At 38.8% G+C, this 18,603-nt stretch overlaps 1 protein-coding gene across 1 annotated transcript in view; it reads left to right on the top strand.

The window, feature by feature from the left end:
• The window catches only part of LOC126298220 (acyl-CoA synthetase short-chain family member 3, mitochondrial), a 335,348-nt gene that overhangs the window by 238,028 nt on the left and 78,717 nt on the right, over nucleotides 1–18,603 (top strand). Inside the window, exon 8 of the mRNA XM_049989525.1 lies at nucleotides 8,352–8,462. Coding sequence (XP_049845482.1) covers nucleotides 8,352–8,462 — 111 coding nt within the window. The remainder of the gene's footprint in view (nucleotides 1–8,351; nucleotides 8,463–18,603) is intronic.

Below are 18,603 nucleotides of genomic sequence, written 5' to 3'. Positions count from 1 at the left end.
CTAAAACACTAAAGAGTGTTTTCAGTTGAAGGAATGAATACATGGTTCAACTGAGGCAAAAACTACTCACTGTTTTCACTAGGAAAGAAAGAATGAATAATTCAGTCAATATATAAAACCACAACTGTTGCTTCCACAGACTGCTTTTTCAAAAAAAAAAGAAAAAATAATAAAAAAACAGAGAGAGAGAGAGAGAGACTGATGCCACTCAAAAGAATGAATGAGTAGTCCAGCTAACTGAATCAATTATTTTCATTCACTTATTACCACAGACTACTTTCACTAAAAGAAAAAAGGAAAAAAAAGAAGAATAATTCAACCAATATGTAAAACTACAACCGAATGAATCAGTTGTTTTCCAACAGCTGAGTAGATCAGTTGTTTTCATTTGGTTTTTTCCCATCACTATACCACCAAAGAAAACGTATTGGGTCCTATTACTGAAGAAGTCTTCAATCCACTCACATGTGTCACATGTTTTTTCAGAAATCTAGGAATATGGAATCTTATTGCTGCTCTTTTCTGATATTATGTGCTGCAGATGTTGAATGCCTGACAGAAAAGATGGACTTATATAGCTTTAGGGGTCACTGGAGCTGTGCTGCAGTGTGCTTGCAGAGTGAGAGCACCACCGTTTCATCACATGAGTACAACAGCCAATAGCGGTTCATGCAGCCAGTGTATAGACAACTATACAGTGCACAGACGACCAGTCCAGTGCTTGCACTTGATAATTTTAGGTCTATCCTCACTGTACTAGGACTGTTTGCTAACTACATTGATTGTTGCTCAGTTATTCTCTGTGGTCTGGGATTTCTCTCTCTGTTGCTATTGGCTTTGTTGTCATCGGTGTGGTGACAGCTTTGCATAGTGCTTGATTTTCATTCAGGTTGTTTGTCCTTGTCCTGGTCTACTGTCTCATCAGGAGTCTGTCTGTCACGTTCTATTCACCAGCTGTTAGTTTAAATGGGTTAGGACGTCAAACGGGCCGACTTGGAGCAGGAGAGGCACCACAGGACATTTTAATTTCCACTGTCTATACTTTTACAAATAAATTCACAAAACTTTGAAAGTATGATCAGGAAGGATTCAGGATTCATGCTCATACCAGTGGAAGCTCAAAAATGTAACAAAATAAATTTTTACACATGTGAAATTTCATCATTTTTTCACTTACTGCTAGCTGCATTTGTTGCTATAGGTACACTTTTCTTCCTAAGTAAGAGAAATTCTTCAATGAATTTTGCACAAACTATAGTTACATGTGTATGAAACTCTAGAGTTTATTTAATTTATGAAAAGATGAATGAACTGTTACATTTTAAACTTCATGTTTAGAAAAAACTCAAATTTTATAGTTAATTATCTCAATTTTTACCACAGTTTTTAATAGATTTGAAAAATTCTAGAGTTTCATACACATGTAAGTACTGCTTGTATGCTGTGCAAAATTCTTTGAAGAATCTCTCTTACTTAGGAAGAAAATTGTACCTACAGGAACAAATGCAGTCAGTAGTAAGTGAAAAAATGATGCAATTTCACTTGTAAAAAAAGGTATTTTGCTACGTAAATGTGATTTATAATCAGTTTAAACTTTGCCCATACTGGAAGTAAATGACATACATTCATTGTCTAAATGGAATGCTAACAACTGCTTATCTGCTCTTTCTAGCTCTTGTAGCCTTCTGTATTGATTTATTAACTTTAGTAACCACCATACTATCATGATCACTATTCCATGTCTTTATACTGACACTGTTGATAAGGTCAAGCTTGTTTGTAGGTGCAAGGTGTAAACTATTGTCATTGCATGTGCGCTCTCGAACTTGCTGCTGAAAACAGTTTTAGGAAAACATGCACAAAAGTACTTCACAAGACTGCATCCCATACTCCCTCCAATAAAGCCTTAAACATCCCAGTCTATACATAGCATGTTAAAGTCATCTCCAACTAATATCGCGTGATCTGGGTATTCCCACACTACTGAGCATAGACTTTCTTTGAATGACTCTAAAACTGTGGCTGAATATAGTGGCCAGTAAAACATCCAACAATTGACTTGATTTCATGTAGACCTGTCATATGTGACCAGATAACTTTACAGTCACACTCAAATTTGACCTCAATGGCGACAATGTCATTGCAGCAGCATTGGTGGCAGAACAACTGAGAGAAAATTTGGAATACATTTCACATAAATTATCTCAGCATGTTATAGTCTTAAGTGGAGATTTCAATTTACCAAGTATAGAATGGGACACTCAGATGTTTAGCACGGGTGGTAGAGACAGAGCATCGGGTGACATTATACTCAGTGCACTATCCGAAAATTACCTCGAGCAATTAAACAGAGAACCAACTCGTAGAGATAACATCTTGGAACTACTGATAACAAACAGACCCGAACTTTTCGACTCTGTAAGTGCAGAACAGGGAATCAGGGATCATAAGGCCGTTGCAGCATCCCTTAATATGAAACTCAATAGGAATATAAAAAAGGGAAGAAGGTTTATCTGTTTAGCAAGAGTAATAGAAGGCAGATTTCAGACTACCTAACAGATCAAAATGAAAATTTCTGTTTGGACACTGACAATGTTGAGTGTTTATGGAAAAAGTTTAAGGGACTCATAAAATGCGCTTTAGACAGATACGTGCCAAGTAAAACTGTGAGGGACGGGAAAACCCACCGTGGTTCAACAACAAAGTCAGGAAACTACTGTGAAAGCAAAGAGAGCTTCACTCCAAGTTTAAACGCAGCCAAAACTTCTCAGACAAACAGATGCTAAATGATGTCAAAGTTAGCGTAAGGAGGGCTATGCATGAAATGTTCAGTGAATTCGAAAGTAAAATTCTATGTAGCAACTTGACAGAAAATCCGAGGAAGTTCTGGTCTTACGTTAAATCAGTAAGTGGCTCAAAACAGCATATCCAGACACTCCGGGATGATGATGGCATTGAAACAGAGGATGACACGTGTAAAGCTGAAATACTAAACACCTTTTTCCAAAGCTGTTTCACAGAGGAAGACCACACTGGAGTTCCTTCTCTAAATCCTCGCACAAACGAAAAAATGGCTGACATCGAAATAAGTGTCCAAGGAATAGAAAAGCAACTGGAATCACTCAACAGAGGAAAGTCCACTGGACCTGACGGGATACCAATTCGATTCTACACAGAGTACACGAAAGAACTTGCCCCCCTTCTAACAACCATGTACCACAAGTCTCTAGAAGAATGGAAGGTTCCAAATGATTGGAAAAGAGCACAGGTAGTCCCAGTCTTCAAAAAGGGTCGTCGAGCAGATGTGCGAAACTATAGACCTATATCTCTGACGTCGATCTGTTGTAGAATTTTAGAACATGTTTTTTACTTGAGTATCATGTCGTTTTTGTAAACCCAGAATCTACTCTGTAGGAATCAACATGGATTCCAGAAACAGCAATCATGTGAGACCCAACTCACTTTATTTGTTCCTGAGACCCAGAAAATATTCGACACAGGCTCCCAGGTAGATGCTATTTTCCTTGCCTTCTGGAAGGCATTAGATACAGCTCCGCACTGTCGCCTGATAAACAAAGTAAGAGCCTACGGAATATCAGACCAGCTGTGTGGCTGGATTGAATAGTTTTTAGCAAACATAACACAGCATGTTGTTATCAATGGAGAGACGTCTACAGACATTAAAGTAACCTCTGGTGTGCCAGAGGGGAGTGTTATGGGACCATTGCTTTTCACAATATATATAAATGACCTAGTAGATAGTGTGGGAAGTTCCATGCGGCTTTTTTTCGGATGATGCTGTAGTATACAGAGAAGTTGCAACATTAGAAAATTGTAGCAAAATGCAGGAAGATCTGCAGTGGATAGGCACTTGGTGCAGGGAGTGGCAACTGACCCTTAACATAAACAAATGTAATGTACTGCGAATACATAGAAAGAAGGATCCTTTATTGTATGATTATATGATAGCGGAACAAACACTGGTAGCAGTTACTTCTGTAAAATATCTGGGAGTATGCGTGTGGAACGATTTGAAGTGGAATGACCATATAAAATTAATTGTTGGTAAGGTGGGTACCAGATTGAGATTCATTGGGAGAGTCCTTAGAAAATGTAGTCCATCAACAAAGGAGGTGGCTTACAAAATACTCGTTTGACCTATACTTAAGTATTGCTCATCAGTGTGGGATCCGTACCAGATCGGGTTGACAGAGGAGATAGAGAAGATCCAAAGAAGAGCGGCGCGGTTCGTCACAGGATTATTTGGTAACCGTGATAGTGTTACGGAGATGTTTAGGAAACTCAAGAGGCAGACTCTGCAAGAGAGGCGCTCTGCATCGCGGTGTAGCTTGCTCACCAGCTTTCGAGAGGGTGCGTTTCTGGATGAGGTATTGAATATATTTCTTCCCCCTACTTATACCTCCCGAGGAGATCACGAAGGTAAAATTAGAGAGTTTCATGCGCGCACAGAGACTTTCAGACAGTCGTTTTTCCCGCGAACCATATGCGACTGGAACAGAAAAGGGAAGTAATGACAGTGGCACATAAAGTGCCCTCTGCCACACACTGTTGGGTGGCTTGCTGAGTATAAATGTAAATGTAGATGTAGATGTAGAACTTAGAACTACTTAAACCTAATTAACCTAAGGACAACACACACATCCATGCTTGAGGCAGGATTCGAACATGTGGCCATAGTGGTCACACAGTTCCAGACTGTAGCGCCTAGAACCACTCGGCCACCACAGCCAGCACCTAACAGATCAGTAGAGACATGACCAGTGATACCTGCATCTGATTCTGGTTAGAATATTCAGAAATCTTAGATGAGAGGATGAAGTATCATGGAAATGGATAGAGATAGCTAGTCATATATCTGCTTGGATGATGAGGAACCATCCATTTTTGCCCCAATGTTCTGACCCTTAATTCAAATTCTACTTTGATTGCTAGCTCCTTCTTCAAAGCATCTAGCAGCAATGTCATTTAACACAGCAGTGACTCAGATTTGGTATATGCTGCCATGTTCTACTAAAGAACTCCTAGAAAGGCAAGTGGTGACCTTGTGTTTGCTCCAGTTTTATGGAACATTGTGTCATCATACTCCTTAAGCCTCAGTGCCCATCTCACCAGTCAATATCTCAGGTCAATCAACGTGCATATAGAATGCTGATTCATCACAGTGGTGAGTCATTTGCCAAATAAATATGGCCATAACTTGTTGATAGCTCAAACAATGACATTGCACTTTCTCTTGGTTGTAGACAGGTTCCTCTTGGACTTGGTCAGTACCCTGGAAGCATAAGCTACCACGTTTTCAGTACCTACCTGAATGTTTACTAGAAATGTACCCATCCCACACCCACTAATAGTGTAGTAAAGTTTTGTCCCATCATTCTCTTCATACACTGCTAGGTCTGAAGAATAAGTTAGTGCTTCCTTAATGACACTGAAAGATCTTCCTTGCATCTCATTCTGGAAACATTTAGCATCTCCCTCCAATAGTTCTTTCAAGGGCCATGCCTTGGTGCAGATGTCCTTTACAAATCACAGGTACTATGAGCACACTCCTGGGAAATTTCTCACATCATAAACATGCTGGGGAATTGGAAAATCAGTTATTGCTCATATTTTCTCTAGCTCAGGATTAACTCCATAGTGTTGTGGTGTCTAAGATTTTTATTTCTTGGGTGATGAAGAGTGTCGTTTTTGTATTCAGACTTGCAGTCTGAGCAGACTTCAGCACGTTTGTCAGGTATCTGGGATGTTCTTCAAATTTCATCAAAACAACAATGTCATATGGTAGCAAAGGTATGTCAGCCATTTAAGGTGTCAGAGATTGTTGTTCATCATATGATTGTAGGTGACTGAGCATAACATAGTCCAAATGACATAATTTTGAATTCATAAATGGTGTCAGATGTTATGAAGGCAGTGTTTTCAAAGTCAGCCTTGTCAACCTTAATTTGCCAAAATCCCATCTGCATGTCCATATTGAGAAATACTGTGCTCATTTCAACAGTCTAAGATGTCATCAATGCACAGCAATAGCTTGTCAACATTCTTTATGATTTAATGAAAATCACCAATAATCAACACAAAAAGCCATGGGCCACCCATCTTGCTCATGAGGACCATAGAATAGGAACAATCACTCTCTGAAGGTTTAATGATCTCATCTTGAAGCATCTTCCCAGTTCCTCTCGAATTGTGCATCTTTCAGATTCCATACCAATGCTGGCCAAATGGTTGTTGATATGGTATTTTACTGTGGGCTGCTTGGTCTGTCTTTTCTCCATTCAGGATTTTGAAGTATCTGAAAACTGGCACTGAATGGCTAAGACTCGCTGATGTTGTTCCTCAGTCATACCAGACCCTATTGGCAGTTTGACAGTTGCTTCCTTCACCATGTTGTCTGTAGTGATAGAGATGCATGATTCTTCATCCTGGACTGGTTCAGCTCTTCCTATGTGCATACTTTTACAAAAAAGGTGTGGCTATTTGTGACAGTTAGTGACAGAACAACTTCTTGACCTCCTGCACCGCTTATGTTCATCACTGGTATGTAGACTTCCTTTGTGTGCTTGAGTAGCTATTTTCTATCACCAAAAGTTTCACAGTTTAATTAAGCATCCACATTGATGACTGGAACTCATCTCAGTCATGACAGGAATAACAATCTCTTCAGGAACAAACAATATTGGTTATGTGTGCTTCTTGGAATAGCTTTGTCAGTTAGGATCTCTCATGTTCCACAGTCTGTGACTGCAAGAAGTTCCATCTGAGAATAACATCATAATTATATGCTGTTAAAATTCCAAACTCAAAAGCTGATAGTTACTCTTGCAATACATGGTCCTGTTGTCTGAACACATTTCCTGATTGTGACATTCACTGTAGTTGCTTTCATATTATGGAATATACTCCTCTTTTGCTGGAGATCATAAGCATTTAACATTACAGAAAAGTAGCTCCTGAGTGAGCCAGTGCCTGGACAGTGTGCCTGTTGATGATACAGCTGATGAGATATCCTGATATCTTAGTAATGGTTATCTCAAGAGGATTTTCATCTATGATGGTTTCACCATTGCAGATGGTCACCTTACTTAGTTTTCTGAATTTAGCAGGTAGGCGAGCAGCTACGTGGATAGAATGAATAGAACTTTTGTGTTGGTTGGCATGTGAAGGTGCAGTAGTTGTTGAAAACTCATTTTCTTTCTTTGCAGTAACACACAACTTGTCCAGGGTGTCCATAGCAGAAACATACTGGTGTCTTGTACTCTGTTCTCTAAATGTCTGTCCTTTTGTGGAGTTGGCTATACATGTGTTGGTTAGATGCTGGGTTATCATTTGACAGCTGTGGCATAAGTCTGAGTGGGGAGAGCCCATCTTTCATGGTACATACAACTGGTGGTTGAGACTGGTGCTAAAAATTGTTAACCTGTTGTTTGACATTCTCTATTATCTCCTGACGTAGGAGTTTGACATTAATAGCCACTGTCCCTTGTGTACTTGGTCTGATATATCTGGCTGTGATAAATTGCTGTATCTCTTCTCTTACTATCTGACATATGAAAGAAGTGAGGTCATCGTGGTCGTTCACAGTTGAGAAAGTGACAACATTTGGCAGTCAGTCATATCTATTTTGTCTGACTGTTTTTTTTTCTGTTGCATTTCCTCCATGCACTAACACCATCTGATTAATTCTTATGCTGTTTTGACTTATTTTACCACAAAAGATGGGACATATCTTCTGTGACTTCTTTCATCATGTTGGTCTCTGTCATATTCAGATTCACAATGTTTCATAGGGCCAAAACATTCTGTATGTTATCAACTTATTTTATTTGTTTCTCAGGTATACGCTATGTGCTTGTGGTTTTGTCGTCAGTTGAGTAACATTATAATTTCATTTTTATCTGCATTATAGTTTTACACTGTTATTTGTGATGATAACAACAGATCATAGTGTACTGACTACAATTGCCCACATTCTTCCCTTTAATCAATACTCCAGTCTGAGTTTCCAGAAATTGCAGTCATATGTGTATGAGGTGTGCTTGCTTCTGTGAATCAATGTGCGTGTATTTTCTTTTCTGAAGAAGGCTTTGGCCAAACCTACTTGTGGTCTGCAACTCAACATGTCATCTTTATGGTGAGAAGTGATCTATCCTCTTCCCTCTATTGTTTTTAATAAATAACATTATTTTCAGTTTTAAATCTCATGGCTAATATTTTACAGAAACTAAGGAAAACAAAGTTATCAAAAAGTATTGCACTGAATGCTTGTTACATAAAAAAAAACACATAATCATAGAAATATTAATACACTTCTTTTTTGTTTCTTTCAGGATAATACAACAACATCAAGTAAATGCTTTGCTTACTGCACCAACTGCACTACGTGTAATAAGGAGAGTTGATCCAGAGATACAACACGGAAAGAGATACTCAACTGAATCGTTAGTTTCCAATGAATTCAGCCTTAAATATAGTTAAATTACATGTTTCTTAATTGTCATATTTATAGCTAGCTACCTAATTAGTATTAGAGGGTACCATAAAATGAGGTGAATCCAATCAAAAATGGCAGGTTTCTTTTTTTTTTTTTTATTTCGTCCATTTACTTTTGTGATATCGGAATAAAAATTCAGTATGTTAATTTCACAACCTTGATAATGATATATTCATGTATCATGTTATTTTTAGTTTAAAATTGCAGTTATTATTTTAAGTTAATTTTTGATTGGTCTCACCTCCTCAGTTGGGTCAAATTCAATCACCATTGTATTTTGTATGCAGGAATGGAATCAAACTTCCAGTGGAGTGAATCCAATCACTATTTTGATTTTTTTAAATATGTTGTTGTATTTGCAACAAAATTTTACAATTTCTAAACTAAAAAAAAATTTATGAGCACATTAAACTTGGGATTTTTGCCATCAAAACACTTGAATTCATGAAATTTGACAAACAAATATTAATTTTTAGTTACTATATGTTGTAATCAATGTGGAAAGTATTCACTCAATGTCATAATCATCCATCCATCCAAAAATAAATTAACCTCCCTTCTATGTTCTGGAACAATTTTTTAATAATTTGGGCCCTTTCTAACTCCGTTGCATCGTCAATTTCTGGAAAGACATTACCATCAAGAACTTTCTTTCTCAGAAATGTCATTTCATTGGTGTCATTAGAGATCCTTTCAATTTTACCAATAGAAGTCCTGAACCTTTTTTTCTTATGAAATTTTACTATGATGAAGTCATTTTCTTTAAATTCGTGCCAATCATTATCCTTCTCCTTGTGCATTTCTTCATTTTTATTTGACTCATACTGTTTTAGATCAGTGTTAGATGTTCTGGATAGGAACTCCCTGCTTGCTGCCCCATCATTATCATTTTCATTGAAGACACTGATAACGATTCCTTTTCGTGGAGTTAATGCTAAATGCTTAGCTTGACGTAGCTTTCCTTTTGTTTCATTAGAGCAAACTTGCTTTAATTGCATTTCGAAGGCTGCTGCCCAAGAAACTTCTTATGAGCTGGTTCCATGTGCATTGTTATCACTTGCTTCTGAAAACTGTGAAATGACTTTATTGGGACAGAAAGGAAAATTTCCTGCTTTTTCTGAACTTAGATACTACATTTGGTTTGGACATGGTAGCTATATTTTCAAAGGTTTTTTTCAACATCCTAGGAAATTCAGATTTTTGCACCACTCCTCTATTCTTCCTTTTCCAATCATGTAGCACATTTCTCCAAGCAAGTTTTAGAGGTCTAAAACAAGGCCACATCAAGTGGCTGACACAATGGGTAGAGGCACAAATTTAATATCCTGTTCCTGGCACAGTTTAATCATGTTATATGACAGATGACTCAAGCAACTGTCACCTATAATCACTTTAGGTCCATCTAATTGCCAGGCATGAGGCAAGACAATTTCAACAAACCATGATTCAGACATTGTTAGGTCAAACCAACCACTTTGGTTTCTATTATAACCTGCACCAGTTATGCCCCCTTTCAGTCCAAGTATCATAGAGATGTTTTGCCCTATAAACTGTGTATGGTGGAAGGCCTGAGCTGTCAGCAGCTGCTTTATCATCACACTGATACTTGACTTGGGAGTATCCACTACCCTTTCAGGATGTCTTGTGCCTCACTTCACTATTACTTTCACTTGTCAAGGATTGTCACAAAAGTTTGTCTCATCATAGTTTATAATGTTGAAGGGAGGGACACCGGTCAAGCTTGCTTCAACGTTTTTAAAATAATAAGTCACTGTTTCTCGCATAACTACTGCCTTTGCCGTCTTCACATTTTCACTTACTCTAATTATTAGTTCTTTATTTCTTTTCAGAAAAGATTTTACCCACTCATTCCCAGGTCTATAATCACAAAAACTTTTTTCAATCCTTCCTACTTGATTGAGATATGCATGTACTATGTCCCTAACATCACTATTCCTCAAAGGAAACCCCCATTTCACACAACACAATAATCCTTCAACAAGGTTTTTTCCTCACTACTGGTTAATGCTGGTTGACTGCCTATTTTGTGTTTGTACCTTTCCTTGAGTTTCTCATTTAATGTGGTATATGGAACTGTGTATGGCTCTGAAGCCTTCCGGATGCTTAATTTTCCTGATTTGACAGCTTTCACTGCATTTAGAAGAAATTCTGGTTTGTAGTTAGATTTCTGTGTTGGTCCCAGAAGCTTTTGTTATACTCACATGATTGGATTCACCATACAAAAATGCAGTTTTGTAATTAGGCCTGCTTAGTGACTAAGCAGTATTAGGAATGAACAAAAAATGAAACTGTATCACATAAGACATTCATATGCAGGCAATAATATTACAACTTACCAGTTACACTTCAGAAGTAACAGGCACCAGCAGACGTTCTCAAACTGTTGTGTTGACTACACAAGAGTAGCACAAGAATCACACACCTACTGACAATGTTATTTGCTAGTTGTGCACACTCCAACATGTCTTTGTTTTTGATAGATTAGTCAAGAATTCACGACAATGGTCAGCTGCAATGTAATGGTTAAAATGCTACACTCAGTCATCCAAATGTGGAAAAACCAGTAAATGGTTTGATTGACACCACCTGATTGGATTCACCTCATTTTATGGTGCAAGAAGAAAATTTTCAATATATTTGTATAGGACTTAAGTTTCCCTTTGCTTTTGCCCATAAATGTTCAAGAAGAGTTATTTTTGTGACAGCAAAACATGATCATCATCATTTTATACAGTTTCCCACAATTGGCAGGGAGGGTGTGCTAGCAACAGAATCCTCTCCATCTTATCCAGTCTTCACACCACCTCTCTGTTGTTACTCTAGCAATATTGTCCTCTATTCTGGGTGCTTACTTCCACCCCTTTAGTCCCTTGGTCTCCTGGCCTTCTTTAGCCTCTCTCATATCTTCCTAGTCATTCTTGTCTCCTCCATTCTCCTTAAATGCCCATGCTATATTAATTTTCTTTCCTCAGTCTTCTCTTATAGTTGTTCCATATGTGATATCTAACAAAAACTTTCATTTCTCATTTTTTCTATTTTTGTTACACCTATCTGACTTCCCAAAAACTCCATTTCACTTGCCTGCATCTTATGATTTCCCTTCCTTCAAGACCTACATTTTGCAGTGTACAACAGAAGTGATCTACAATACATTTGGTATATCGCCTGCTTGCTGCTCTAAGGTACTTCTTTGTTTCATATAATTTCTCTCACATTTCCATAAAGCTATAAGCTTGGCTTTCCCATTCAGTTTCCTCTATAATTTCTTCCATTTTCTTGTATTATGCTCCTCAGGTACCGTATTTGAAACTTCCCACTATTTTCAGACCCTCCCCAACTGAACAACTTCTTCAGAAACTTGTAATTGCTTCTGTAGTCCATCCTAATCGTTCTCTCATTTCTCTCGTGCCATCAAATCATCAGCATAAGACATTGCTGTCATCCTGTTCCCAAACTCTCTTGCCACTTTTACCATTATATCATCCATCACAACTACGAAAAGTAATAAAGGTAGTGCAGCTCTCTGTTTCAGATCATTTCTCTGTGTTAGCCATTCTTCTCTCTCTGTCTCTCTCTTCCTACTCTCATACAGCTTACACTTCCCTGGAACAGTTCTTTTATCCTTGGAAGGAAAGAGGTATAGAAGCAGACTCTGTACTAAGTGCTTTCCAAACTGGATATAGTGTCAAATGCCTTCTCTAAATACAGGAAGACCAGCAGTAGATCTCTGCCATAATCGTAATCTGCAACCTGTTCACCGCAAATATGAAATCTACCATGGGCCTCAATCCATACTATTCTTTTCTCAGTTGCTTTTGTGCTGTTCTGTCTCCCCATTTTTTTCATTTCCTTCTTCTAAGACAGGTACAATTATTCTGACCTTCCAGTCTTCTGGAGTTCTCAGTTTCTTCCATATAGCTCTATGCATCTACTGTATCCTCACATCTGCTCTAATCATTTCCACACTTAGTTGCAGCTTTCGTCCTTTCATATACTTTAGTGCTTCATCCACTTGCATCCACAACAGATCTTTTTCTATTTCCAGTTCACAGGGTATCTGCTCTATACCTCTATCTTACTCTGCTGCTCTTTACGGATTCAGCAAATCATCAAATATGTCCTCTACACCTCTTTGAGGTTTTCCGCCTTTCCATTTAATTCCCATTTTTTTCCAATTTCTTTTTTCTCTGCAACCACTTTTTGTCCCTCCCACTTTTTCACATTATATTTTCCTGTATCTTCTGATCTCCTTTGTTGAAATCATACTCCAAAGGTCTAATTCTTCTTCAAATCTGCTTCCTTAGCTTCAGGTTTCCACCAAGGGATCTCCTTGTATTCCTTTCTGTCAGCATTTCTTCCACAAAACTCCTCTGCTGCTTCTATAAGTGACCCTGTCAAGAAACCTCCATTCTGTTACCACAGTTCACAACTCACACAGTAAGTTTTTTGTTTTAATTGAATCTGATGCATATCCTAAATAAGCTAGTTATAATTGTAATAAACTTTGATTCACTTCAGATTCTAATTATCAGTTCTTACACTAACACTAAATTAATCTTAACAATATCTGATTTTGATAATTTTTTCTCTCTTGTGCTAATTGTTCTAGTATTACTTTATTCAACTTAGGTTTACCATTTATTTACATAAACAAAATTATTTTACTTGACCTTACAGTCAATTTATGATCAACATGACTGAATGATTTGCAGTGTAAGCTATAGATATAGATATTGTGTGAGTATGTACTGATCAAGGTAATGAGGGATTGTATGGATCCACAATACATTTAACAAAATGTGACAGTTGCTAAAGAAATAATGACTGCTGTTCAACAGGTTCAGAAACTCTCTTAAGACTGTAACCAGAAAAAAGTAAATGTGCTCAAAATGAATATAATGAAAGCTGTGCATACAGTTCTTCTATGAATCTGAGGGCAAAATCCTTGCTATATATCTGTGAGAGGTCTCCAAGAGGTGTGCTCTTATTTGAAATCCATCACCAATGTCAAAGAATTTGTTCAGTTCAGAATACTGGATTAAAACATATTTGATACTGAAATTCTCTTTTGGAATTCTTTTGTTTATGAAGTTCTTGTTGTAGTTGCTCTCATCATTTGTTTCATGAATACAGTAGGGGAATCACAGTAGTAAGCTAATGTCTATGAAATTGATTAATTTGTAAACTTATTGATAAATGCAAGTGTTGGTTGGTTGGGTGAGGGGACCAGACAACAAGGTCATCAGCCCCATTGCATTATGGAAGGATGGGGAAGGAAGTCAGCCATGCCCTGTTTGAGGAACTGTCCCAGCATTTGCCTGAAGCAATTTAGGTGAATCACAGAAAACCTATGACCCGAATGCAAATGTCAAAAGGTACTGAATTTCCTATTGCATTTTAAATTAGGTATGAGCTAAGACTAATTCTGCCTGCTACTGTTGTTGAGAACAGACATTCAAACAATAACGTACATGTCATGACTGAAAATGAACCCCTCTCACTTTCATTTTTGAGAGGTACTATAAAACTGATATGCAGAATGAAGCATTTATGTCACTAAATGGAATTTCATGTAGTGTTCTTGACACATTGTATCTTCCTTTGTGACAACTTTCCTTAAAGCTAATAAACTCTTCTACTAAAAGATAAATGGAGTTTCAGAAACAACCTGCATGTGAAAGTAGGTCACTGTTCACTCAGTAGGTCAAAAACTCTACAGAAATTAGCAATCAAAATGTATGGGTAGTGCTGGTTGAAAATTATGAACTATTTAGCAGTACAGGAGGTGACCCACCAAAAGGCAAAGGTGCTGTGTCATTGATAGGCACACAAACAAAAGGTATGGAGCTTGGCTAGCTTTCAGAATGCACTTCCTAACGCATACACACTCATTGACATGCACACGCACACACCTTTCTCTCCACATTGTGCTCAGTGTGTGTGTGTGTGTGTGTGTGTGTGTGTGTGTGTTTCTCCTACAGCTAGAAAAAGAAAGTGCATTCCAAAAGCTAGCCAAGACCTGTACCTTCTGTTTGTGTGTCTATCAAAAATAGCAATTAGGCTGACTTAATGTTTCTTGTGCACTGATTAATCACTAAAGTGCACGTTTTGGTATAATATTACATTAAGAAATTGTTTTCAGGTAGTATAAATGTGCTGGTTCTCAAGGTGGGATGGGTAAATAACAATTACACGCATACATAATACACTTGTATTCACACAGGGAGGAAAAGGAACAACAACAACACAAAAAGATCACTGACTTGCAGACAACGAAAATAGTCCACTGCCTTGCAGACAGTCACAGCAAAGATGAAATGTGGTGCCAAATTACTAATGTAACAACACCACCACTTAGTTTGGTGACTTGTGAATAAGATAATGTGTCGTGTCTTAGTAAGTGGTTTAGTTAATATATCAGCAGGCATTTCCTTTAACTTCACGTACTTAACAACAATCTCACTTTTTTCACATACAGTCTAATAAAATGTTCCTTAGCACAAACATGTTTCAGAGTAGAATATAGCACAGGATTTTGGGACAGTCTAAGAAAACTCTTGTTGTCATGCAGAATGGTTACAGGGCTGTTATGCATATTATTTAACAACTCTCATGTCAACTGTCACAAATAAACTGCCTTTTTGGCTGCATGACTTGAAGTTATATGTTTAACTGTGGTAGTTGGTGTGGCAAGATCCCCCAGCTTCTTGTTTTCCCAGGAATGGAATAGGGAGGACAAGGATATTCTGTAATTTGGATGGACAGTGGAACACTACTTTAAACAATGTTGGTAGGATTTTGGGCATAATATCCCTCATCTCAGGACGAGAGGTAGTCAAAGCCTAGTGAGCAAGGGTACCCATATGATATTTTGTAGGTAGGGAGAGCCTAGACATGGGGGTATGGAGTACTTTTAATATTTTGGAAGACAAATGCTAAAATTATAACTAGCTATAAAAAAGTTACAGTTCTGACCCCGTTAAAACCCTTGCAATAACAACTTTTAAAACATTTTCTTGAAAGAAAAACGCCTGACTACACTTCATTTTTTACCTTCCCAGAGTGCCTGGGGGGCGGGGGGAGGGGGGGGTTGATTACTGATGTCTGGGGAGGAGATGGTATGGGAACTCTGTTTGTGGATTATCATGATAGGAGATTGATCATTAAAGCTCCGGTAAGTGTATCAGTATAATTTGAAAACTTCTGCTTGCCCCTGCAGATGTAGCATTCAGGGTTGGCAAGGCTGTAAAGAAGAGACTTTCTGACATAGAATGAGTAATAGCTGTCAAAATGTAGATAATGTTGATGGTTGTCACACTTTTTATGAACAGACATATTTATGGAGCCAGTTGGGAGGTGGAGATCAACATCTAGGAAGTTGTCTGATTGAGCTGAGAAGGAACAGGTGAAGCTATTTGGGAGTGGGTGCTGAGGCTCTGGAGGAAAGAACAGAGGTTGTCTCTGTCATGAGACCAGACCATGAAAATGTCATCAGTGAACCTGAATGGGTTTTGGGTGTTGACTGGACAGGATGGCCCATAAATAAATAGGTATTGGATGGTACCATGTGAGTACTGTGGACTTGTTTATAGAATTGGCCTTCAAAATTGAAATAATTGTGGGTCAGGTTGTGGTTGGCTAGAAGGATTAGGAAAGAGGCAGTATCAGAAGGATGTTGAGAAAAGTAGTATTCCATCATGGCCATGGGGATGGGAGCTGTTGGTGTCCAAGTTCATCACATCCACAGTGACCAACAAGGAGTCTGGCTGCAATGGACAGCAACTGTGGAAAGGTGGTGAGGGGAGTGAGCAGTGTGTTGAATGTAGGGTGAGAGATTATGAACAATAGTTTGGAAGTGTTAGTCAATAAAGGCAGAGGTTTGTTCCATGGAAGCATTGGGCCCAGTCACAGTGGGATGACTTGCAGCAAGATCTCTGTGTTTGGTTTGTGGAGTTTGGGATGTAGGTAAAATGTAGGGCTGGGGAGGAGGGAGTTGTTGGTGTGATGAGGGACATTTATTCAAGTGTCAGGTTTTGGGGTGAACCAAGGACTTTGAGAAGCTGCTGTAGGTCTCATTGAACTTTTGAGATGGGATCATGGTCATAAGCTTTGTGTGCAGAGGTTTTGGAAAGTTGGTGGAGACCCTCAGCCACATAGTCACTATGATTGATGACCACTGTGGTGGTGCCCCTGTCTGCAGAAAGGATGATAATGCATGGATTGATTTTCAGGCAACAAATAACTATGTGTTTCATAGGAGTGATGTGGGACTCACTAGGGAGGGGCTTTGGAAAATAAAGTGAGGCCACACTGCATTTGAGAACTTCCTGAAAGATTATCAGAGATGACCAGGTGAAAGGGAAGGAGGCTTACAGTTGGTGGGAGGCTGTAACTGCATTGTGAACAATGTTCTATGTGATGCTGTGGTTGGCTCTAGTCAGGGGGTGGAGTCTTCAAAATACTTAGATGACTAAAATCAGAGCTTCTAATGGATGGACAATATCCCATCCCTCTCATCCGTAAACACATCTCCCATGCCATCTTCTTCTCTGACAAAAGTAAACCTGTCAACGTGCCATCAACTGCATTCCTCTGATCACTCAGTATCACCCTGTTCTTTAAAATTTAAATGACCTCCTTCATTGGGGCTTCAACTATCTCTCGTAGTGCCTTGACATAAGGCATATCCTACCCAAAATTTGACCCAAATCACCCAGCCTACAGAATATCCTTGCCCATCCCTATTTCAGTCCTGCACCCTTTGTCATTCCCTTGCAGTTGGCCCAGGTCTAAGACCTGCCCCACACATCCACACACCACCTCCTACTACAATCCAGCCAGAGACATTTCCTACCTAATAAATGGCAGGGCTGTGTTTGAAAGCTGCTACACTATATGTCAGCTGTGCTGAAACTACTATACAGCATTGTACGTGAGTGTGATAAGTAACCAAATGTCTGCTTGCATGAATGGACACCACTGAACTGTGGCAAACCACAGACTTGACCATCCAGTTGCTGAACAATCTGCACACAGAACCACAAATGGCTTCCACAAATCAGCCATTTGAATATTCCCTTGCAGTACAAGTTTCTCTGTACTACACTGGCGGAGACTGTCTCTCCATCATATCCTTGCACTCTTCCTTCTTTCCACACTGCTCCTTCCTCATGCAGATCACCTACTTGTTTCTGCCAACTCTCACCCCTCTTTCTTCTCCCCCATGCGGGGGCATTCTCTCTCTCTCTCTCTCTCTCTCTCTCTCTCTCTCTCTCTCTCTCTCTCTCTCTCTCTCTACCTCCCTCCCCCCCCCCCCCCCCTCTTTCTGTATATCTCTTACATGCTCTACCCTCTGGACTCCTCTCATCTTGGTGCCCAGCCAATGAGACATCTGTTAAAAGATCTGCCTCACACTATCCCATTAGCCTCTCCTTGCCTTGTGTGTCCTCTATCCACTTTCCACCTTCATCTTCCCAGACAACTTGCTCTCAATAACTGATAGTCAATAATCAGTCTCACTGTGGCCATGGTAGTGAACATTTGGGTGTTTGTGTGTGTAACTGTGTGTACTTTCATGAGAAGAAGAGTAAGAGCTTAAATTCTAGTGTGAACACTATTTCTGTCATGTGTATCTATGCACCACACATCAGACCATTATAGGTGAGTGGTTGCCTTCCCGTTATTTTACGTATTGTTCCATCCAGGAATTTCCAGTGTGTTATAATTTTACTGACAACTAGAGCGTACTTGACTGACACAATTTCAACATTTGCTAGTTTATAAATGCTATTTGACTCCAATCCAGAACAAAATATCTCACCCCTTTTGAACATTGTACATCCATATTTATCAGAAACCAAAGCACAGACTGACAACAACTTAGTGGCTAAGAAAGCAAACCATTTTTGATGGAAGATATACCTGGTCAATTAATCCAACATTAGCACACTTTACAATTTTTTGTTTGAAATTTTCTTGTACAAAATTTTGAAAGCACCCATCCTTTTCTTGAAGTCATGTGGGATGGTTCTCTGAAATAAATTATCCATTCATTCTGGTTAAAATCT

This window comes from Schistocerca gregaria, chromosome X (assembly GCF_023897955.1).
Source record: "Schistocerca gregaria isolate iqSchGreg1 chromosome X, iqSchGreg1.2, whole genome shotgun sequence".
NCBI classification, from domain to species: Eukaryota; Metazoa; Arthropoda; class Insecta; order Orthoptera; family Acrididae; genus Schistocerca; species Schistocerca gregaria.
The sequence above is the reverse complement of the archived record's forward strand: the minus strand, read 5'-3'. Positions and strand labels throughout refer to the sequence as shown.